The 24,806-nt window shown below is 41.5% G+C and overlaps 1 protein-coding gene across 5 annotated transcripts; it reads right to left on the bottom strand.

Annotated features, from left to right (window-relative positions):
• Positions 1 to 628: 628 nt before the first annotated feature.
• ccnh (cyclin H) lies at positions 629 to 24,450 on the bottom strand. 5 transcript variants are annotated; one of them, XM_052020278.1, is made up of 10 exons: positions 24,310 to 24,450; positions 19,170 to 19,310; positions 17,733 to 17,858; positions 16,231 to 16,304; positions 14,495 to 14,705; positions 12,419 to 12,582; positions 11,458 to 11,528; positions 6,174 to 6,285; positions 3,255 to 3,315; positions 629 to 2,761 (listed from the first exon to the last, which is right to left on the bottom strand). In XM_052020278.1, the coding sequence occupies exons 2-10, from the start codon at positions 19,284 to 19,286 to the stop codon at positions 2,723 to 2,725; spliced, it is 975 nt and encodes a 324-aa protein (XP_051876238.1). In that variant the 5' UTR covers positions 19,287 to 19,310; positions 24,310 to 24,450; the 3' UTR covers positions 629 to 2,722. The 5 variants fall into 5 exon arrangements, with proteins under 5 accessions (XP_051876238.1, XP_051876240.1, XP_051876239.1 ...); XM_052020280.1 differs by lacking the exon at positions 24,310 to 24,450 and adding an exon at positions 24,065 to 24,292; XM_052020279.1 differs by lacking the exon at positions 24,310 to 24,450 and adding an exon at positions 20,717 to 21,835.
• Positions 24,451 to 24,806: the final 356 nt, after the last annotated feature.

The following is a 24,806-nucleotide window of genomic DNA, read 5'->3' as shown; positions in this document are numbered from 1 at the left end:
ATAAGTTTGTCAAACAAACAGGACCTACCCTTCCTGAATCCATTCTGCATCTGCCTGATGGAACCACTTCTATCCAGATGTCTCGCGATTTCTTAATGATAGTTTCAAGCGTTTTCCTGAGTACAGACATTAAGCTGACTGGCCTATAGTTAGTTATCTGCCTTTTGCCTACATCCTTTTTTAAACAGTGGCGTGACATTCATTGTCTTCCAATCTGCTGGGACCTGCCCAGATTCCGGAGAATTTTGGTAAATTATCACAAGCGTGTCTGCTATAACTTCCACCATTTCTTTCAGTACCCTGGGATGCATCCCATCAAGACTGGGGACTTGTTGACCTTTTGACCCACAAGTTTGCTCATCACTACCTCTTTAGTGACAGTGATTGTATTGAGGTCTTCACCTCCCATTCTATGGGTTGCTAGATTCACTTTCTTTTTCTTGATATACCTTTGAAATTCCACAACATTTGATGGCACCATAGAGGAGTGTGTGGCAATGAGCAAGAGTCCTTTTGTTTTCAGGAATGGAACTAAAAGACCGTTGTCCAAGAGAAATGACTAACCAGCCAGAGATGTGACTCCACTGGCACTGTTTTAGAAACACAGCAAGTAGAAAAGACCTTATAATCAAGTATAAATTTTACTCACTTTATAAATTTGCAATTTTGTCATGAATGCATCATCTATCCTTGTAACATTCATGCCACAATTCAATATTGAATCTACAAGGAAATGCCTGGGAGCTTCAGACCAGTGAGCCTAACATCAGTGGTGGGTAAGTTAATTATTGAAGGGAATTCTGAGGGACAGGATCTACGTGCATTTGGAAAGGCAAGGGATAGTCGGCATGGCTTTGTGCTTGGGAAATCGTGTCTCATGAATTTGATTGAGGTTTTTGCAGATGTTTCCAAGAGATAAATAGATGAGGCAGTACGGTGGACTGGTTTTCAGAATAGAGGCCTTTGACCAGCAGTGTGCTGTAGGGATCAATGCTGGGTTCACTGTTGTTGGACATTTATATCAAAAATTTGGAGAATATAGGTGGCATGGTTGGTAAGTTTGCAGATGACACTAAATTGGTGGTACAGTGGATAGTGAAGAAAGTTATCCAAGATTACAACAGGATCTCGATCAACTAGGCCAGTAGACCAAGGAATGGCACACGGAATTTAATTTGGAAAACTATACAGTGTTGCAATTTCATAAGACAAACAGGGCAGAACTTTCACAGTAACTGGTGGGGCCTTGGGGGTGTTTTGTAGAACATAGAGAGCAAAGGGTGCAGGTACAGTTCTTTAAAAGTGATAACACAGGTAGCCAGGGTAGTGAAGAGACATTTGGGATGCTTCCCTTCATCAGTAGGAGATTGAGTACAGGTGTTGGGATGTCTTGTTACAGCTGTACAAGTTGTTGTTAAGGCCACATTTGGAGAACTGGTTCTGGTTGCCCTGGTATAGGAAGGATGTCATTAAGCTGGAAAGAGTGCAAAAGAAAATTTGAGGATGTTACTGGGACTGGAGAGTTTGAATTATAACGAGAGGCTGGATAGCCTCGGACTTTTTCCATTGAGTGTAGGAGGTTGAGGGGTGACCTCAGAGGTTTATAAAATCATGAGGGGGAAGAGATAAGGTGAATAGCCACAGTCTTTTCCCCAGGTTAGGAGAGTCCAAAACTAGAGAGCATAGATTTAAAGTGAGAGAGGAAAGATTTCAAAGCGAACTGCGGGGAAACTTTCATGCAATGTGTGCAGATATGGAATGAACTGCCAGAGGAAGTGATAGAGGTGTCTGTACATTTTTGGGTCTTCTAGGCCTAGAGCAGTAGGCTTCCACCAGCTGTGCTGCAGCCACTACAGAGCACTTTAGGTGCATTTGTACAGGCACACAAAAAAAAGGCACAAGGGGAATTCATTGGGGTAATTAGTTAATTTGTGACATGTTTTGTAAATTTTTTCTGGTATATTTATTTTGTGATGGGTTATTTTTCTATGGAGTGGCCAAAGGAATGTTATAAAAAGGAAACTGGGGTTGTGGATCCCAGAAGTAACTCTGAAGGAGCTCTGTGTAAGCAGTCTGTGTGTGAAGTGGTCTGAACAGAAACAGCAGATTTTCAGCCAATCTGCTCCATGTTTTGGATGTCAGCATTGATTTCAATGTACACACACTTCAGTTAGATTTAAAGAATTCAGGCAACAGCCACTGTAAACTGGAAGTTATAAAGCAGGCAGTTATCAACAAAAAGGCACAGTTAATAAACGTTGATTGTAGGCAAAACAGGCTGTTGCTACTTCAACTCTTCACTATTTAATTTTTCTTTGACTTACAGAATGTCAGCCTGCTCTCAGCATTAATTTCAAATTCATTGAAAATAGAACATTTAAAACTTGCTTCCACATAACAAATTTCATACACTGTCAAAAATCAGACCAGCCTCAGCAATGTGATCTGGTTGAAACTCCTTTTGATTTCTTTGCAGTACTTTCAAAATTTCCAACAGTTTAGGTTTAAAAAAAATAGATCATCAAATATCTTTTGCTAGAAAATTTGTGGTCTGCAGCCTTTAGTTGGTCTTTCAAATCATTGGGTTTAAGGCTCTATCCAAAGATGCATCTCATTTAACTTAGTCATTTTTGTTGCTTATTCTGAGAACTGATTATACAACTTAGAGAACCTCCACAGCTGCTCCTCCACAAGTAGCTTCAAAAGCTATGTCAAGTAGTATTTACATTGTATCAATGAGATCATCATCAGTCCATTCCTCCTACAAAAAAATAATTTTAGAATGTCTATTAGAATACCTGACAGTAAACAGAATAAATTAAACTTTTAGTAAAAAAAAAGGAATAGAAAAGAGGAGAGCAAGATTTAGAAAAGCCAATACAGAAAACAGGACTGAAAAATGCAGAGTTGAATGTTGAAGTTATAAAACTGAAAATGCTGGAAATATTCAGAAAGTCAGACAGCAAATGTGGAGTTAACATCTCAGCACCGTCACCAGAACTCAAAATCCCAATTGTGATGAACCATCAGAAATATTAACTCCTTTTTTTTCTTTCCAGATGATGCTTTAATCTTTGAGAATTTCCAACACTTTCCATTTTATTCCATAGTCAACAGTCAGATTAAATAATGCTAGTCATATACAAAAATCATGAAAACAAGTTGTTAACTTCTCTTGCATTGTCTTTAGTGGTCAGAATATCATGTTAACTTAAAATGATGTGTAAAGATCTGTAACAAAATGTCATACTAACTTCTTCCACCTTTGCTTTTTTTGAAATTGCTCCATCTTCCTCGTACCCTTTCCGCTTCTTCCTGTTTTCAACACAGACAGTTGGATTGATATTCACTGGTGCAGAGTATGTATAGAATGAGAAAAATTTACAACAAAGGAGACCATTTAACCCACTGTGTTGTCAACAGCTTGAGAAAAAAAGGTTGGTTGTTAATCCCAATTCCCAGTTTTAGGTTCACTGTCTGGGAGATTACAGTTCAAATGTTTAGGTACTTAAAACGTGCTCAAGTTTCTGCCTCTACCACACTTTAAGGCAGTAGAACCACAGCCCCACTATACTTTGTGAAATAATTAGTTTTTAATTCATCTTAATCCTTTTACAAATTCAAGGCTTATAACCAAGACCCATCAAGGGAAGTAGTCAGTTCTGTGTATCCTGGCCAGGTCTCACCATTTTGTGCATTTCTATTAGCTTTGCCCAGAGAGTGACCATTATCCCAATAAAACCCCTGCTGAGCCAACTGCTCCTCAATTCTCCAGCCCTAGCAAAGTTCTCAAATCTTCTCTGCAAATCTGTGCCCTAAACAATGTTTTGCACTGTTCCAGCATGACTTACCTAGGTTTTCTGTTCCTCACTTTTTAGCCATTTTATCTGCCTGTCTTGCACACTTCTTGGTATCCTACTGATATTCATGCATGTCCTTCTCAAATGCATTACCTACCTTCCCACATCAAATTCCATTTGCCATTAACCAGTCCATTGCATCCTCCTGCTGTCTACAACTTTCCAATTAACTATCAATCATAATGGGAAATTTTAAGTCATGGCTTCTAGATTATATCTAGATCATCAATAGCAAGGAGTCTAGTACTGAGCCCTGCAGAATCCTGTTGCATGTAGTGCCCTAGTCAAACTCCCAATGCCATCAATTTCTCCCCTTTAGCCAAATTTTATCCAACTTGGATCCTGTGAGCTTTAACTTTGACCAGTTGTCATGTGGGATTTCAAATGCACCACCTTGTAACCTTCTCAAAAAATAAAAATCAGAGTCATCCTCCAAATCCATGTTGAATGTCCTTGATTAAGTCCCTACTTCCAAATTCAGAATTTTACCTCCTTTCCACCCATCAAGTAGTTTATCCACTGATGCTATAGGCCAACTGTCCTACAGTTAACTGCCTCTCATTCTTTTTAAATGAGTGATACCACATTAGCAGAGATGCTTTCCTAATTACCTTTAATTTCTGCCTCCACTTTCCATATTCCCTTAGACTTCATGCAGTGTTGAACTTTCAGTCTGGGTCATGCTTCCCTTGCCTACACTGTACTGCTCGACTTCCATGAGGTTAAAGAGAAATCTCTGTCCTGAGCCTTCATTATCTCCTCCTTAAACTTCCTACTGCTCCTGAGATGTACCAAGTAGTTGTCCCAGTCCACTTTTGCCAAATCATACCCTTTAAAACTAAACTTACTCTTGGCTTACCCTTATTAATTTTTTACAACTATTCCAAATCTGACTGGGTATAGAAATTCTCTTTTGCTGCATCTGAAATGTAAGAATTTTACCTGAAGTCATGCAATAATCTGTAATTATATTGATAAGCACAAAAAAAGATAGGTAGAAACATGTTGGAAAATTCCAGGTAATTAAAGACTTGCGGTCACATGGATAATGTGCTGATTTCTGTTAATGCACTTCTATATGATGTAACTCCTACCCTTGGTCAAAATCATTTGAAGGTCTATAAAGAGTTGCAATATAATGGAGGTTGTGGGCATATTACTCTCTAGCATAAAAAGGACCATCTCACATTCACCATGCTTCATGGATTACATACTTTAAATTCATGTCCCCCCAATTCTCACTAATCTATTAAATAAGAATAATTTAGCCCAAGTCTACACTGCAAGGCCCTTAACTTCACCTAGGTAGCTAAAGTTCTTTTAAGCTTGGAATTATTCTTTTGATTATCTGCAGGTTTTCCAGGGCCAGAATAATCATATGCTGGGAAAGTGGGGGAGAGAACCAAAACTGAGCATTGTATTCTTCATATAGTCTGACCAGCAATCTGATTAATGGTTAAATGGTTCCTTTGATTTATCACCGGCATAGCAAACTCCACCAATGCTGAGAAGACCTGTCACTGTTTAAATGACCAGATAGCTAGTCTGCATTGGACATGGCCATTTAGTGATCTATACTTGATAACACTTACATCTTTTCCTCATTAGACACCTTTCAGTATTGTTCCTAAAAACTGAAGTAAATTATTCTTGTTCCTACCAGTGCAAATATGGGACACAGTACTGTTCAAATAAGTTATTTAGCATGGAATGCTTCAACCTCAAATCTTCGAGGATTTCAGAAGGTAAACTGAGTTTATTCTCTGGTGTATGTGTTGAACCATTTTCATTCTATATGATGCCGAGTGCAGTGATATTAGCAGCCTGTTGTAAAGCCATATTTTAATCATGTCTTAGTACTGGGCGGGGTTATATTATTTGGCACTTATAAAACCCTGCACCTATGAAGTGATCTTGTACAGCTACCTCAGTGACACTCAGAACTGGACCATAAATCTCAGATTTGCTCACCAAATTATACACTACAACTGATAAAGATTGCTTGTTGCAGTATAATTGATAATTTTGTTTTTAAATTGGAATTTCATGCTGCTTTTGATCAGAATCCTAAAAGTATTGTTTTATTTAAACATGTTAATGCAGATGTCCCAATGACTAGTGACAGAACAGGAATGGCTAAGGTCCTCACCTTTGGCATTTTAGCAGTCAATGCATTATGACTATTCATTTTGTTCAATTTTATTATGGATACAGCCCTGTTTTAATATTACAATGCTAGAAAACAAAAGTGTGCTTTGCCCTGCCACTATTTAAGTGACTACCATTTTTTCAATCAATGGTAAATATACTTACAAACTTGTACTGACACCAAGATCCAAGCTATGAAAATGTTCAAGTTTCTGTTTCAAAAGATTAACTTCTTCAAGTTTCGGAGGATCATACTTCTTCACCAGGGTCTTTATACCTGCTCAGCATTAAATATCTTATTATATACCAAGATTAATCTCTCAAGATTCCAAGTCAAAGTCTACATGACATAGTAAATCTACAAATAAGATTAAGATATAAACCAACAAAGCTATTAAAAAGACAAAGTGTAGCACATACCATACAAATGGACCTGCGACACAAGTAACACCAAAATTGAAGGGAATGTGGCCATGTTAATGTGCAGTAAGGAAAAGGCAGATATATACACAAAATATATTTTTATATACAAGTCAAGGATCATTTCCAACTAGGGTTGTATTGTGGTTGCTCATGTTTAACATATACAAAAATGAGAGGAAAGGAGGAGGAAAGAAGACAAACTGATTCTGAAAACATTGTTGTTTCCGCAGATTGATACATGGAATGAGGAAAATTGCAGGTTGTAGAAAGACTAGCAAGATGGCCAGAAGCAACTCAATGTAGAAACGTAAAGTAAAACGCACTAAATAATAGGGAAACTACACAAAGGGAGATTGGTTTGAAGGTATTGAGAAAATTGAAAAGGGAGACAGTTTAGTCAAACAGAATACAAAGGCATGGACAAAATCTTGAACTGTATCAGACTCAGGTTGCAGTTATGATCTGGAAGGCACTGCAATGGAGGAGGCAGATTCAACAGAAAGTTTAAAAAAAAGGAAGCTTGTGCTACAGAAAGCAGCATTTAATTCCTTTGTATCTATGCTGGCTTTATGGGAAAAAGTATCCAATTATTCTCACTTCTTTTTCCCTCAGTCATTTTTCTCCAAGTTCTGTTTTTCATGCCATGAACATTCTTTCTACCATACTTTCAGACCATGCAATCGAGATAATCATAACTTGGTATAAACTCTCATCTCCCTTCTAATTTGTTAGCTAATTACTTTATAATCAGCTTCCTGCAAAAGGACAACTCCTTTATTCTTTCAAAGCTCATTATTTTGAATGCCTCTGCAAGTCCCCTATCTTCCATTACTCCTTTTTCAAGGCTGTAATGTCTTTTTCACAAAATACACTTTCTAGAATTAGACATGGTACTTCACAAGTTCTAGAACAACTTCCATGACTTTGTATTCAATTGTTCTGGTCACAAAGCCAAGTATCTGCAATGTGTTGGCCAATTTCACTTGTCCGTGCCCCCACCCACTGCTCAAATTCTCACTGTTTAATTAATTTCTGAACTATGTAATTTGTATACAAGTCCAGATCAATAATGTGTAGTTCCAATAAAAATTGCAAGGGGGTTATCAGTCCCCTTTGGGTTCCAACTGAACTTCCAATGCATATTCACCCAGGATCACAGATGTATGTAAACTATAGTCATTTGGGACACTGTTCTCATCACATCCTGTGATCCACACTTAATACCATGAGTCAACACATGCATGTTCATAACCTCTTTCTTCAACAGCATCAGCTCACTCTCGGTGAAAGCTGCCGTGGTCTGCAGTTCTACTTTATGCTTTGTCACATGTGACACTGCAGCTCCTTCCTTCTAGACATCAAAAGATCACTAAATCCAACAGTTTGAATTCTAACGGGTTCCTGACCTTTCTCCCCCTTCACTTCCATCTGACTTCATCTCTCTCCCCCATGTAACACTGCCTGCCATGTTTTCACCATTCCCTCCCCCCACCCAATACCAAACAATCAATCCTCAGCAGTCCCACGTCTGCATCTTAATGAATTCCATGTCTGACTCTCTACCCCTGTTTTCATGCCCATTTCTTTGGGCGGGAGTCTTCACCCCACATTGTGGGGCCCCTCCCTCATCTCCAGAATTCCCAATTCACCTCAGCACCTCCCTCTGCTCTCTTACCCTCAATTGTCATTGCCAACTGCTGATATAACATTGACTGCTTTGATTTTTCCACCTTCCTCACTCTAACCTACCCTCTCGTGGACTTGCACCACTCCATTTACTAAGAACCAACCCTGACATCATTAAACCTGCTGACAGGGATGGTGCTGTTGTGTCTCGCAGACTGACCTCTGTCTTGGAGACCAAAAATCAGCTCTCATACCTCCCTCTGGATCATGACCCTATCGAGCCATTGTCTCCTAGACAATCACAGATCTTAATCCCTCCACAGCTTCATGTCCCGGTCCTGCACAGTTCACTTCCACATTCTGTCCAAGATCTACTAGCAGAACTGTTCAGGTAGACATTGTTACAGCCTGCTCTTGTCCTAATGAATTCATTCCTTCCTACCTGATCCTATCCCTTCCCACTTCTATCCATGAGATCTCTAAAGCATGCCACCACCTTGACAGTTTCCAATTCCTTGGTTGCAAACAGCTCGCCTTTACCACAGACAAACAATCCATGGTGAGAAGATGGTCCAAGGGCCCCTTGCTTCTTCCTTTAGAGACCCAACCAGGGGGACACACGGGGAGAATGTACAAACTCCTTACAGACAGCAGCAGGGATTGAACCTGCATCACTGGCGCTGTAATAGCGTGACGCTAACCACCGTACTGCCATGCCACCCACTGGCTGAACTCATCCTCACATTGAGCAGCAACTAAAATTATCTCCAGAGTAGCTTTGGGAACTTGGATTCAAGCTATGCCTTTGTGGAATACATGGAACCGTCATTACTTTAACCCTACTCAGGGGCCCCTTCCCTCAACTCTTACCTGTACATCAATGACTGTATTGGTGCTGCTTCCTGCACTCAAGCAGAACTCAAGTTTAATTACTTTTGCTGCCAATTTCTACCCCATTCTCATCTTCACAGTCCATTTGACTTTTCCCTTTCTGGATCTCTATTTCCATCCTAGTGACTAACATTCGTTACAAGCAACAAACTCCCACAGCTTTCTTGACTCCACTTCGTTCCACTCTGCCTCCTGTAAGAATCACATTCCATTTTCCCCAGTTCCTGTGTCTCCTTCGTATTTGCTCCAATGATGAAACATTCCGCATGAGGCTCATGCCTTCCTTCTACTTACACCATGGTCTCCCCTCTACCATAGTTGACAGAGCCCTTGACTGCATTTCATTTGTTTCCTGCACCTCTGCTCACACTATTTCATCCTAGACATAAAGAGTTCCCAGTCCTCACCTGTCACCTCACCAGCCTCCGCATTCAGTGGACTACTGTTTGCAATATCCGCCAACTTCAACAAGATTCCATGATCGGACATCTTCTCCACCTCCCATTTCAAAAAGGCTATTCCCTTTGCGACTCTGGATTTCCCCTCCCCACTAACTGTTTCCATTGTAATAGCACTTTCCTACAGAACCACAAATGATACAGCACATCCTTTTTATCTCTTCCTATCATCCAGGACCGAAGCAGTCTTTTCAGATGAAACAGCAATTCACTTGCACTTCTTCCAATCCGGAGTACTGCACTCAATGCAACAATATGGTCTCCCCTACACTGGGAGAACCACTAGTTAGGGGGAAACTTTGCAGAACAGAGTTCAATCAGCAGGGGTGACCCTGAGCTTCCCGTTGTCTGCCACTTTAGTTCTCCATTCCATTACTCTAACCCATCTGTGGCCTCCTACACTGTTATATAGAGAGACCCAATGCTAGCTTGAGAATGAGCATCTCATCTTCCATCTAGGCACACTGCAGCTTTCTACACACCCATCTCTAACTGGCCCCAATGAGATGATGTCTACCATTTATTCCCATGGTAACCTTGGTCTTGCCCAATCACAAATGTCCGTTGTTCTCTCCATCCCACCACCACATCCTCCACCTTCTCTGCAAGTAAAAACAGATTTCTTTTTCCAAGTTTTTATGAAGGATGCTCAACTTAATGTTAATTCTATTTCTTTCCACAGAAAAATAGAATGCTGCATGAGAAACACAATGCTGCCTGACCTACAGAGTTCTGCTTTCACCTCAGATTCCCAGCACCTGGTCTTTTAATTTAAACATTGTGCTGGGTTGAAAAACAAGCATTCACGAAAATACTCTTCATGGGAGAAACAATCCTTCTCCCTGTTCTCAACCTTCTCTTTCAACTACAAGCGAATTTAAATGGACAATTTACTTGAAAGTGGAAAAAAAACTGCTGTGCTATGGGATAAGTAAAGGGAACGGGTCTAATTGACAGCTCTTTCAAAAAGCCAGTGCCTGCGCCATGAACTGAATGGTTTCTTTCTCTCAGATTTTGCTGCTCGTTGTAGTAAGTTATAAAAAGCATTAGTGTAGGTGACTTAATATGACAGAGGATAAGGTGTTAATGGCCCATACTCCATTGGGTTTGCCAGCAGTTCACTGTGAACCATTGGCATTTACCTCCAACCCTCATGTCCTGACCTTCCTGAAGGATTCCTTCCAGTGAATCTGCTGCCATGCTTCACTGCAGTTGAGCACAAACGTGGAAATCAGGATTTAAACTGAGAAACCTACTGCAGGATCCTTCAGCCCATTTATTTCAATGGAAATTTTAAGTGCTGTGTGGATGACAGCAAGTATTGGTAGTTTCCAACCACCTCCCCCCTCCCACCCACCCCCCAAAATTAATTATTTAAAAATTGCTTATAGGCATTTGGATGATTTGTTTCCATTTCTAATTCATTTTTAAAACTATTTCATTTTTGTAGGAAGGTCTTTTTCTTTGTGGCTCAACTATATTATGCAAGGCCTTGTAAGACACTTTCGGCCAACAAGTTCATCCAATTTAAGGGAAACAGAGCAAATGGGTCTCAAAGATTGGCCATAGATTTGAGAAATGAAGAATAACTCCATCAGAATCAAGAAATTTAGGAAGTGAAACAGTAGGAAAATTATGAGTTACAATGAGGTAAATAGTAATGTTCTTTATGACAAAAAAAAGCACAAAGATAATTATAAGAAATGAGTTCAAACTAATGGTAGCAAAAATGTGGAATTCTTTTCTGAAGCATTGCCCAGAAATGCAGAATTAGACATTTACCAGAAACAGAGGAATAAGGGGCGTGATGTGGTGATACTGAGACGAGATGGAGCTAAGAATTAATGAGTTGTGTGGCCTATTCTTATGCAGCAAGTTTGGAAAATCTGCATTATACCATTCTGAATATCGATGAAGAACTTTTAAAACTATGTTATAATTTGTCTGAACTTGAGAAAGCTATCATAATACCCAATTAATATAAATTCGGTTGCAATCATCACAGAAAAACAAATTTCAATAGATTATAGTAATATTACAAGATTACTTACACCTGATTGCTTCAACCAGTTTTGACAGGCATTCTTTGTTATCTTTTAACATTAGGCATTCCATCAAGTAACTGAAGCAGCAAATACAAAATCAAAACAAGCAGTAATTAAATTATCTTGAATGCATTAAAGACAGAATTTCACAATACCAATGTAGTAGCAACAGCAAACAATATTGTTGATAGATAACGAAAGGCAATCTATAGTAACTTCAGGGTTAATCAGGCAAAAATTATAACATGGACCATAACCTGATCTTCCATATTCATTAATATTATAAACAATTCCTTAAAAAATGCACTTGAGTAATTTTAACTCCAGTATCATGAACTGTGTTTATGTTGTACCTGCTCTATCCAAGAGAATATGAACAACCATGCAGTATACAGTAGTCTCCTATATTAACAATTCAGAAAACTGCTACTCAGAAACTAACTCTGATATATTATGATGTAGGTACACCATTTATTACACTTACATGTTTTCCACAGAGCTCTTAGCTTTCCTAATGCCCAGGATTATAAATCTCACAATTATCTTATGAAACTAGATTTCTTGTTCTCATTTATTAAGCACCACACAAAGAATTGAACAGATTTAATATATAATTCTGCATGATATTTCCAACCTATTTACAGCTTAAACAACTTCAGCTTTTAAAGAATGCACCTGCTCCATTAGAATTTTGAGTCACTGACAATACATCTTTCTATTTTTCCCTACAACTATTTTAAAGATAATAACTTTTCGTCTGACTTGCAGTTCTCATTGGATTATAGACCATTTTTAATAATTCTCCTGTCTAAATATCACAGATAGTTACTTTCCAAACAAAGCACCTTAGGGTACAGACACAGTTCCACTTTAGTCATCATTAGCTTTATGCTACACATAAAGCATGGAATTAGTAAAAAAAAAAGTTATTAAAGCAGAACAATTGAAAATTAAAGGCTACAAGTACCTATCTATATTAATACCAACTCTGGAGGCACTGAAATGGATGGCTGTTAATGCTATCTGTGACGGTGTAAACAGAAGACCAACATCAGTCATGGTTTCTCTGCTGAGAAATTCATCTGCTGTTTTTCGCAAAACTTCTGGATTTTCAAGTGCTGAGCATCGGGCCTAAAAGAAAAATGTGAAAGAAAGTAATTGTCTCAAGAAATGCATATCCACAACTTGCTTTTTTGTGATACAATTCTAAATAAGAAGGCTTTTTTTAAGCTGGAAACTAACCTTTGAGAAAGTATACAGGTGACCCCCAAGTTAAGGCTGTTTCACATAAATTCAGTCATGGAATTTATGTGAAGTAGTAAGTAAATTAACACCCCCCCCCCCCCCCCAAACTCATTTTGCTGGAAATGAGTGCAAATGACACAGCTTCACATTACAGAAAATCATGATACAGACTGTTTTCAAGGGACATAACATCCCCCCTCTCCTGTAACATGGGGGTCACCCTAATTTCTCTATCCATTACAATTTTTCCAATATACACTTTTATAACAGGCCACAATACAAATGCAGAGAGCTTAAACGTGTGGATAGGTTAACAATGCATAATTCTGCATGCTGTGTAGATTAAGTGGTTATGTTCAAATTGTTAGAGAACTTAAAATTCATAAATAGTAATTGAGACTAATAAAAACCACCATTTTTAAAAGTTGTGGTTACTTTTACATTCAAGTTAAAATGAAATACTGGCCATAAGGAAAATCCAAGTTTTTTTGTCCTATGTACGCCAATTGAATACTAGCAACAAAGCTGTTCAAATTAGGAACTGCTTTCTGTGAAATCTGATGGTAATGAAATGATCTGTGAAATTTACTTTGTTTTTTCCGTGGGAATGGTAACCCATGGAGTGGGATGAAGAGCATTATTCTGCTACACAACTACAATCCCACACCACTTCTCATGGAAATAAGAGTTTCTCCAGGCAAGAGGCACAATTTGCATTCAACAGCACCTCAGCAATTGAAAATGTTTAGAGGTAGCAATCAAGAAAACAATGAGAAAGACCCAGCTAAAATAACAGGAGAAAGATAACTGTTATTTCAGAATATTGAAAGGTATGTAAAGTTAAAACACACAGACATTGGAAAAAATCCAGTTTTTATTGTGCCAGGGAACAAGCTTCACATCGATTCTGCTTCTAGCAAGACCTCCAGTGTGAAATACTGGTGCAATAGCAACAGTGTCCACCAGGTGGGGAGACTGCCGTTAATCAATAGTGTTAGCTAAAAGCAGCTGCCTTTGGATACTTTATTTCTACAACTGACCAAGTTATAAGAAAGCACTAATTAGTTCTCTTTTATGGAGCTGCATTTTTAAAGGCAAATGTAAAACATTACACATCAAGAAACTGACTGAAAGCTTTGACACCGTGCAAGCTAAAATAAACCAACTCTGTGTACCAATAGTATTTAGAACAATTAGCTCCAAATCTACCTAACAGGAGTTGTTTCTAGTTATCTCTCATCCTCAAAAACCCAACTACATTAGCTCACTATTCACCCACACTGCTGTCAGAAAAATTTAGGGTCATTCTCACTTAACATACATCCACATACTGGTCAGAAGGATAAAAATGAACAAATTTCATTTCTCAAATAGTTTCGTACAGGTCCTACTGATCCATTGTTTAGTTTGCAAATGACAGGGTACTGAAGTTGGACCTTCTTATTTGACTCAATGCATAAATTTATCATGAAAACTGAACTTACATATACAGTTTTGCACTCCTTACATGTTCACCTAGATTGCTTTGGCTTCCATTATTTAACTACTTTTTTTTAATCATTGCAGAACCTTTTCAACTACAACTGTGGTAAATCTGACAAAATTAGAATACAGTTGAATCTTGCATGCAAAAATAATCTGGAGTATTAGAATGCAGATAATCTCACTGTTTAAATCATCACTATATACAAGATAAAGATAGTTTTAGATATACAATGATAAAAAGATTGTTTCAAACTTCCAATCGGGTGAAGCGTATTCTGAATTCCCAAAAACCCAGTCAATGTTGGCCTGGTACCTTTAGATCTATAAGAAATCCCTCAAAAGGTCGAAATGGGTTGTGGATAATAAGATGAAAGTTCAGCTGCTGAATTAGCAACAGTTCATATTCAAGGATTTGTTCCAGAGCCTTCTCTTGGGCCGCAGGACTTTCCCACAGATTAGCAACAAACTGAGAACTGGAGACATTAAATTCATCCACTTTACATGCTAAGTACACACTTGTTAACCTACATAAAAATGAAAAGACGACTTTAGTAAAAGATTTCAAAACAATTAGATTCTAACACAACACAAATACACTTGACCCATCAGATCTTGATTCTCCGAACTTGAGCCACTTCAATCATATTTCCTGCTCATTCCTTATGAATGTGAATATTTTTTTAAATCAAATATCTAATTTTCTACTTTTCATAGATTTGTTATGGCATAAGCCATTCAGCTCATCAAGTCCATGCTAGTTTCTTCTAGAGCAACACATATCAGTCCCATTTCCCTGGTCTTTCCCAAAGCCCTGCAAATTACCTTCCCTCACATTATTTCAGGACTCCTGCCTGCTACACCTCATTATCCAGAAGCAAGGCAAAAAATGTTTCCTTTCTGCAGGAGGAGCACTAATATTAAGTATATTTAATTATTAATCTTAATCTAGCAGCAGATACATTTTACAGTTATTGTTATTACTTCACATTTTAAATTGTTAACCAGCTATGTTCTGATGTAGGCTACTGGAGCAGGACTGCTAACTCCTACCCAGAGTTTGCCAAGTGCCCAAGGATTTCAAGTGTTGCCTCTCACACTATTGACTTAGTTAAGCATTTACACTTCTGAACTGGTTGATCTTGTTTTGGCCATATGATTTGGTACCTTTGTGCTTTTAATGCTCAAACTATCTCAATCCTTAATTTAACATAAATCAAGACTTTCAAATGACCCTTTTTTGCAAAGATACTGAATCCATTCATTTTTCAGGACATCCATGAAGCAAACCATGAGATTCCTGCTTCTAATTGCCTGCTCCTCCCATCAAATCTCCATTACCAATAGATACCATCTCAACTGAGTTACAATTTTCACTGCTTATTCTTTTCCTTGATACAAGTTATAGGATCCAGCAACCTGTAATTATCAAATTTGTTTCCAACGTTAGTTGATACGGGACCTCTTCTTCCACCCCAAACAGACCATCATCCATTCCCCTTCTGTACTGTTTCTGTCTGCAGAGGTGACTACTCTCTCCAATACTTGCTCCAGAAGCTACAATTCCTGCTGCAAACTGAGCATTTCTGATCATTTCAAGTATCAGTATTGTGCAGCTTTAACAAATCCACCTGGAAATGCCTTTGTGCATACCTTGGTTTTTTTTCCCCTAACATTTGAACTTTTGCTTAATGATCAGTTCCCCGAATCTCCTATTTTGGACGAGATTAAGATGGTCATTTCTGAACAGCACCAACAATATTGTTACAAAACAGGAGCTAACATGACTTTAATGTAGATAGTCATTCAAATTTAATTTTATTACGAGGCTATATACTGTCAATTATTGGGCCCATGACTAGTAATCCAGAATGAGTTTCCACAATTTATTAATGTTATATTTTTATAATATTAGAATATCTTTCCAAAGATGATATGTAGAAAGAGAACACTGCTATAATAATAGCACAAAAAATTAAGCAAACACGTGCACAGAAGTTGGTACATACGGCAAAGCAATCAAAATCAGTCAACAGGCAAAAAAAAACTCACATAATTGTCCTGGGATGATATTCCATTAAGGAGTTATTTAAATAAAATCTCTTGAAATACATACTTGCTGTACCCTAGTCAAAGAAATAAGAATGTTCTCAATATCAATGCACCTTCATCTGAACAATTTTGTATAGGCCGCAAGTTCAAAATTCAGCACCCTTGGGGTTGAGATAATGCCAGATTTGAGACTTTAATAATCCATATTCAAAGTTTTGGAAAAATAAGTTTTTAATATGCTTACAAAATAGGCAAATTATTTTAAAAAGCAAAAAAAAAGATTTGGAAATCTAAAAGAAAAACTAAAAACAATTATAAATATTGGAGATGGTCAGCAGATCATGCAGCAGATGTAGAAAGAAAACCAGAACTAACGTTTCAGGTCAATGACCGAACCACTTCTGATGAAGTCATTGAACTGAAATGTTAACTGTTTATGTCTCCACAGGTGCTGCCAGACCCAAATATCTCCAGCATTTTCGGCTTGTGTGTTATTATGAATTATGCTTCCTTCTTCTGGTCCTACCCATGGGGTCATCTAGCAGCTTTTTTTTTGATACGATTGCCATAGCGAAAAAAGAAACAATGAATATTAAAGTGGGAGATCAGCCCAGTTCATGATGTGTTTGAGGGTCAATTTGGTTCAGGAGAACAAGACATATCTGCCAGTGTAAATAAAGCAGTGAATCTGATAACTAGTCTAGGGCCTCAACAAGAACTAATTGAAATTCAAATTAAATATTTGCAAAAAATTTCCAGTTTTTTGGACAGCTGAACTTTGGGCATCCAATGTGATAGATGGTACTACTTTCAACATGTTTAGCATCAATAAAAGTATATTATTTTACACCCAATTACTTGTTTAAATAGATTTTAGTACATCGTTTGATAACAGGATAATTAGGTCCTGTAGTAGTGTGCTAAATCGGCATAATCTGCAAGGGGTAGGAACAGACTTCCCACAGGTAACAAAAAACCGTGATACCACTAAGCCTTCTCCTTTGTACTGAATATACTCCCCAAACAAACATAAATATACCCAAGAATGTTTGAGTATAAATATGCATTAATAAATTTAAATACCTAAAAGAAAATTATATTAACTAATAAACTATTTCCATTGGAACTTACAAGCAGTGATCAGTTTTGAAATCACAAGGTACAGCTGTGTAAACAAAAACCACTGTTAAAACTGTGCACAGCAGGGAGCCATATGACATAAGTGGTTTGAAAACTGATCACTATTTGTACAGATAATAATTGAATCCCAATTTGTGTACGTGTATAGAGATATATCTGTTAGAAAAAATTCAAGATGGGGCCTGGGGCCAACCTTGCGAGTCTGCAGATAGTCTTCATTATCCACTGATTTGTGAAGTGTATATCATTTTGTAAGGTAGATATACAAATACAAAAAACAGCAGAGTTAATAATTTATAGTTGTTTACCAGCTCACAAAATTATTCTCAATTCCTCTGTAAATGTAACATTGATATTCTTACCATCACAGATTTGGGCATGGCAGGTTTAAATGCAGAGCAGAAATCCAATAGCCGTTTTTCATAGTATTTACGTAGCACTTTTTCTTCATGAGGTTCCAACAGAGGCAGAGAATCATTTGGAGTAAACTGTTCACCAAAATACCCATCAAGAAAACAACTGTCAGATACTACAACCATGTTCAATACAGTGAAATACCCCTGCACCAATAGTTATTGGCCAAAAATCACTAATTTTCCAGGTTTAAGAAAAGCAACAATATCACCACACTAACATATTTCTATAGCACTCTTAAAGCCAAATGAACTAAACTGCTTCTTAGAAGCCTAATCCAGAATCCAAAATAAGACGGTCACAAAGAAGCTGAAAAAAGCTTGGTCAAGGAAGTAGGTTCTTAAAAAAAAAAGGAAGGTAACAAATTCCAGAGTTCAGCCACACTTACAGCTAAAAGTGATTAAATGTGATGGAGTGATTAAATTCAGCAATAATCACAAAGGCTGAATTCAAGGAATGCAGGTATTTTGCATGGATATGAGACTGAAACAGATCAGAGATAAGGAGAGGCAAGTTTAACAGAAGAGAATTTGAGAGAAATGTCAATTATTTGAGAGCCAATGTAGATCCACAAGCACAGGGTTGATGGGTGAACAAAAGTTGATATGAATTAGAACAAAAGGATATAGTTTTGGATGTCACCAAGCTTGCAGAGGTTAAAGCAAAGAGTAGCCAGTAGTTTTGGAATAGTCAAATCTAGAATTAACAAAGGTATAAGCAAGGGCTTCAGCAGCAAGGTACAATCTAGTATAACACAGGGTACAAGAGGCTGACTTTTCATAAGAACTCAACACCATACTGCTATTGTTCAGATACTTGGTTCAGTAAGAAAGTTTGAATTCACAAACATACTTTACATGTTCTAAAAATGAGCAATGAGTACTCTTGTCTGAATTTAAATCATGCTTGGATATTTTCATTCACAGATATAGGTATTACTGGGAATGCCAGCACTTGTTCTGAATTGTTCCTAAACAGAGAAGGCAGTCAACCATATTAATGTATCCTCACAAAGGCAGACTGGTTAATGATTGACATTGGTGTCGTAAAAACTCATCTTCTTAAATCTTGTAATTTCATTGTTTCATTTCTGAGACCATCTTTAATTTCAAATTTATGAAAAATTAAAAACTAGCATCTCTTAATCCAAAACCATACACGTTGCTACTGGTTTAGTAACTTAGCCGCAATCCTATCATTCCAAGTACAGATCCATCAAAAATAACACCATTAATAAAATATTGCTTACCCAATATAAAGTCAACCAAAATATTAAAGTAGTGCCCAAATTCCTAAGGGAAACCCAAGACTCACTAAATTCAAAAAGCGTTATCATATCTTAAAAATATTCGATTACTTCAGAGAATAGGTTGGAGGTGTTTTACCTTTCCGCTTGCGAGAACTTTGGACTGAAATTTCTGATTGGCTTCATTTCTCATATTTTCTAATATTTCTTCACTCTGAAAAATCCAGCATTTTTTCTGGGTACTGTTGTTAAACATTTTTGAACATCTCAATATTTACTCCTGCAACCAAAATGAACAATGTTTTGGTAAGAAGTCAAGATTCCCAATGTAAAATACATTATATACATCTATTGGAGGCAATCTGTACATCAGCATCTTCTTCTACACTCAATGCAATAAATCTTGAAAGAAGTGGCAAGTATTTTTTTTAAATCTACATTAGTTTTATGTAGTGCTGGCACTTCACCTTGCATACCATTCCCCAATTTCTAGCATTAAACCTCCTACAGATTAATGTTTGTAATCTTGCAGAATAGAGAGATTTTTCATACAGTTTTGAACATAGATACATCAATGTAAAGCAGATTTCCACTTTCTCCTTGACAGAAGCATTGAATTTCAAATCATCTTAAAACAGTAAAAATAAAACTGGCTTTAGAATCAAAACATTTTACAAATGCCTTTTGATAAAAGAAATGTCAGCCTTAGCTCAAGTATAAGACTGTCAAGAATGCATACATGTCTTATTTTAACTTTGAACTAGACAGCAACAGGCAGGTAGCACTTTACTTAGAAACCCAGAAATACGGATATTTAACTCAGGTCTAACTTACATTCAACCAACTAACCACTCACTTGTTCTTAGCCAAAGTACCAAGGGAAAACAAAACCACATGACCCACAGGCCACCAACAAGTGGTTGAATTGGCCACCAGGCAATCCATTCGGTGGTCTCAAAGATGTTCCCTGCAGAGAAGCCCCAAGTATTTTCTTTTGTCATTCTGGTATTGATGCCTCTATGATGAAAGTTTAGAATGAATAGGAAGAGTTTCTCTCCATCAACTCTATAGACCTTTACTGATTTTAAATACCTCTAAACAAAAACTTTCTGCAACCTCCTCTTCCAAGGAGCACAATCCAGCCTCTCCACATAACTAATGTCCATTATAAATGGAATCATTTTCATAAATCACTTCTCCACTCATCCCAAAACCTTTATTTTTTTCCTAAAGAACAAGAGTCAGAATTGGAGAACCAAAGGTTCTTTATGATTTCCTTGCTCTTATATGCCATTCCTCCATTTAGAATGCCCAGGATCCTTCACACTTTTAGTAATCCAATTTCTCATCCTATTCTGCCACTTTCAACAAACTATGCACATTTATCCAGACTTCTCTGCACTTGTAACCATTACATTGCCCTCTAGTTTATAGTGTCTCTTATTCTTCAGACTAAATTATAACAAGTTCCATTCCTCAGCATGAAATTTTACCTGCCATACTTCCACCCATTCGCACAGCCTTTTCGCATCCTCTTGAAGTCTATTTGTATCCTCAGAGCTCATATTCCTAAATTTGTGTCATATGCAAATTTGGGAATTGTGCCCTGTACACACAAGTCCAAAATCATTAATGCACATATTAAGTAGTGATCCTAGTAGCAACCACTAGAATTCCCCAACTTACACTACTCCCGATTCCTGTTAGTTGGCCAATTTTCTTTCAATGTTGCTATGCTGCTATAGTGCTGTTCATTCCATGGCATTTAATTTTCATGTTAAACCTGGGACCTGATGAACTGTGATTTGCAAATCTATTTATACCACATCATCTGCATTTCCCTCGTCAACCTTCTCAGTGACTTCATCAAATAAACCCCATTACATTAATAAAGCATGATTTGCTTTTAACATATCCATACAGGCTCCCTCTAATCAATCCACACTTGTCCACGTGAATCCCAATTATTGAATATTATTTTAACTCTCCCCATCACCAAAATTAAACTGACTGGTCTTTCGGTTACAGGGTTTATCCCCATATACTATTGTTAATTTTTTTTCCTAGAAGTTGGATATTATTGGCAAGGCCAGTGCTTATTTTCCTGAACAATTCAGAGGACAATCAAGAGTCAACGAGATTTGTGGTAATGTTGTCTCTTATCAGGCAGACCACACAAGGATTGCCTCCTCTGAATAATCAAATGTGTTTTCAGGACACAGTAGTTTTGCCAGTTATCATTAACAAGGCTAGCAGTTCTTTTAAAGAAATCCAAACTATTAAATAAAGTTAAATTTGTTATCTGCCTTGATGGGATTTAAATTCAGGTCTCTGGGTTGTTAATCCAGGCTGCTGCATACTGTATTACATTAACCATTTTGAAAAAGGGTGTAACATCTGCAGTTGTCCAGGTCCCAAACACCATCCTTAAGTGTTTGATTATAGCAAAAGTCTCTCCAATTTCCTCCCTTGACCTTCCCCAGTTCCTGGGGTGCCTCCTATTTAAATCTGGTGATTTATCCACTTAAGTGCAAGTAGCTCTCTTTGTCAAATTTTAGCCCATCTTCTCTAGTCCAATCCAATTAGATCTTCCTTTGCTGAGACTCCAGCCATATTTTCTTCCCTGGCAACGAAGGATGGGCTGCAGAATGGGCTGTGGGAACTTCCGCAGAGAGACTGCAGATGCTGGAAATCTGGAGCAACACACACACACACAATGCTGGAGGAACTCAGCAGGTCAGGCAGCATCTATGGAGGGAAATGAACAGTCGACATTTTCAGCCTAGACCTTTCATCGGGACTGGAAAGGAAAGAGGACAGAAGCCAGAATAAAGGGGGGGGGGGGGGGGGGGGGGGGGGGGGGGGGGGGGGGGGGGGGGGGGGGGGGGGGGGGGGGGGGGGGGGGGGAGGGGGCAGTGGGGAGAGGAGAAAGGAGCATGAGCCAGCAGGTGATAGGCAAGTCGGGGGGGAAGTAAGAGGCAATAATATAAGAAGCTGACAGGAGATTGGTGGAAGAGGCAAAGGGCTGAAGGAGGAATCCAGTAGGAGAGGACAGTAGATCATAGAATAAACGGAAGGAGATGGAGGTGGGCAGGTCATGGGGGGGGGACTTCTACCTATCACCTCCCAGCTTCTCACATCACTCCTTATCCCTCTCCCTCCTCCTTCCCCCTCCTCCCTCCCCTCCACCTTCCCCTCCTTCCTTCCTCCCCTCCACCCCTTCCCCTCCATCCCCCTCCCCCTCCTCCTCCCCCACCCCCTCCTCCTCCTCCCTCCACGCCCCTCCTCCATCCCCCTCCCCCACCCCCCTCCCCTTCCTCCCCCACCCCCTCCTCCTCCTCCCCCCACCCCCTTCCTCCTCCTCCTCCCCCCACCCCCCTCCTCCTCCTCCCCCCCCACCCCCCTCCTCCTCCTCCTCCCCCCACCCCCCTCCTCCTCCTCCTCCCCCCACCCCCTCCTCCTCCTCCTCCCCCACCCCCTCCTCCTCCTCCCCCCACCCCCCTCCTCCTCCTCCTCCCCCCACCCCCCTCCTCCTCCTCCTCCCCCCACCCCCCTCCTCCTCCTCCCCCCACCCCCCTCCTCCTCCTCCTCCCCCCCACCCCCCTCCTCCTCCTCCTCCCCCACCCCCTCCTCCCCCTCCTCCCCCCCCACCCCCCTCCTCCTCCTCCTCCCCCACCCCCTCCTCCCCCCCACCCCCCTCCTCCTCCTCCTCCTCCTCCCCCACCCCCTCCTCCCCCCACCCCCCTCCTCCTCATCCTCCCCCCCACCCCCCTCCTCCTCATCCTCCCCCACCCCCTCCTCCCCCTCCTCCCCCCCCACCCCCTCCTCCTCCTCCCCCACCCCCTCCTCCCCCACCCCCTCATCTCCCCCACCCCCTCCTCTCCCACCCCCCTCATCCTCCTCCCCCACCCCCTCCTCCTCCACCCCCTCCTCCTCCTCCCCCACCCCCCTCCTCCTCCTCCTCCCCCACCCCCCTCCTCCTCCTCCTCCTCCCCCACCCCCCTCCTCCTCCTCCACGCCCCTCATCCTCCTCCTCCACCCCCCTCATCCTCCTCCCCCACCCTCCTCCTCCTCCTCCCACACCCCCCTCCTACTGCGCCACCCCATCCTCCTCCTGCACCACCCCCCCTCATCCTCCTCCCCCACCCCCCTCATCCTCCTCCTCCTCCCCCACCCCCCTCATCCACCTCCTCCTCCCCCACCCCCCTCATCCTCCTCCTCCTCCCCCACCCCCCTCATCCTCCTCCTCCCCCACCCCCCTCATCCTCCTCCTCCTCCCCCACCCCCCTCATCCTCCTCCTCCCCCACCCCCCTCATCCTCCTCCTCCTCCCCCACCCCCCTCATCCTCCTCCTCCTCCCCCACCCCCCTCATCCTCCTCCTCCTCCCCCACCCCCCTCATCCTCCCCCTCCTCCCCCACCCCCTCATCCTCCCCCACCCCCCTCATCCTCCTCCTCCCCCACCCCCCTCATCCTCCTCCCCCACCCCCTCATCCTCCTCCTCCTCCCCCACCCCCCTCATCCTCCCCCTCCCCCCTCCTCCTCCTCCCCCACCCCCCTCATCCTCCTCCTCCCCCACCCCCCTCATCCTCCTCCTCCTCCCCCACCCCCCTCATCCTCCTCCTCCTCCCCCACCCCCCTCATCCTCCCCCACCCCCCTCATCCTCCCCCTCCTCCCCCACCCCCCTCATCCTCCCCCTCCTCCCCCACCCCCCTCATCCTCCCCCTCCCCCCTCATCCTCCTCCTCCTCCCCCACCCCCCATCCTCCTCCTCCTCCCCCACCCCCCTCATCCTCCTCCCCCTCCCCCCTCATCCTCCTCCCCCACCCCCCCTCATCCTCCTCCTCCTCCCCCACCCCCACCCCCCTCATCCTCCTCCCCCACCCCCACCCCCCCTCATCCTCCTCCTCCTCCCCCTCCCCCACCCCCCTCATCCTCCTCCTCCTCCCCCTCCCCCACCCCCCTCATCCTCCTCCTCCTCCTCCCCCCTCATCCTCCCCCGGGGTCACCTCCCAGCTCCTTTTCCTCCCCCTACCCTTTTATTCCGGCTTCTGCCCTCTTCCCTCTCCGGTCCTGATGAAGGGTCCGGTTCCCTGCACAGGTGCTGCCCGACCCGCCGAGTCCCTCCAGCAGTGTGTGTGTGTGTGTGTCACGGTGGAAACTTCCAGCCGCCTCGGATCCAGCAGCTGGGACTGTGCCCAAAGCTCAGTGAGGGCCGGAGTGAGCGCCGTGTTGTACACCCGCCCTCAGCCCGTCCCCGACCCGCCGCCGCCGACCTACCGCCCTCCGCGCCGCTCGCCGAAGGCTTCAGTGATGACGTCAGGCCGAGCGCTCGGCCAATTGAAGGCCACCTTCTGGCACGCGGTGGGGATAGGGGGGGGGGTGCGAGAGGGGGAACGGAGATCTCGCGAGAACTTCGGACTCCAACGGTTTGGAACGCGGAGGGGATTTAAATGTCAACGGGCGGGACCGGGGACGCGGGACCGGCGACAGTGCGGAGGACCACCCCCGCCGTCAGCGGGGGAGACACCAGAGACCGCAGACGCTGGGATCTGGAGCAACGCACAACCTGCCGCAGGTACTCAGCGGGTCGAGCAGCGTCTGTGGAGGGAAGTGCTTTTATTTCAGAAAATAGACTTTATTCATAATAAAATACACACACACACAAAACTTTTACATTCTCCTCCACCATCAGGCAGAAGGTACAGGAGCCTGAGGGCACCTACCACCAGGTTCAAGGACAGCTTCCATCCCACTATTGACCTGTTCCCTTACAC

This window comes from Pristis pectinata, chromosome 7 (genome assembly GCF_009764475.1).
Source record: "Pristis pectinata isolate sPriPec2 chromosome 7, sPriPec2.1.pri, whole genome shotgun sequence".
In the NCBI taxonomy this organism is placed as follows: Eukaryota; Metazoa; Chordata; class Chondrichthyes; order Rhinopristiformes; family Pristidae; genus Pristis; species Pristis pectinata.
The sequence above is the reverse complement of the archived record's forward strand: the minus strand, read 5'-3'. Positions and strand labels throughout refer to the sequence as shown.

Coding starts and splice junctions, on each gene's coding strand:
- ccnh (XM_052020278.1), bottom strand. CDS start 19,286: ATGTTTAACAACAGTACCCAGAAAAAATGCTGGATTTTTCAGAGTGAA. Junction 14,706..16,230: donor TATCATCCCAGGACAATTAT/GTGAGTTTTTTT, acceptor ATTTTTATGTAG/GTTAACAAGTGTGTACTTAG. Junction 3,316..6,173: donor CTTGGTGTCAGTACAAGTTT/GTAAGTATATTT, acceptor TGTTGAAAACAG/GAAGAAGCGGAAAGGGTACG.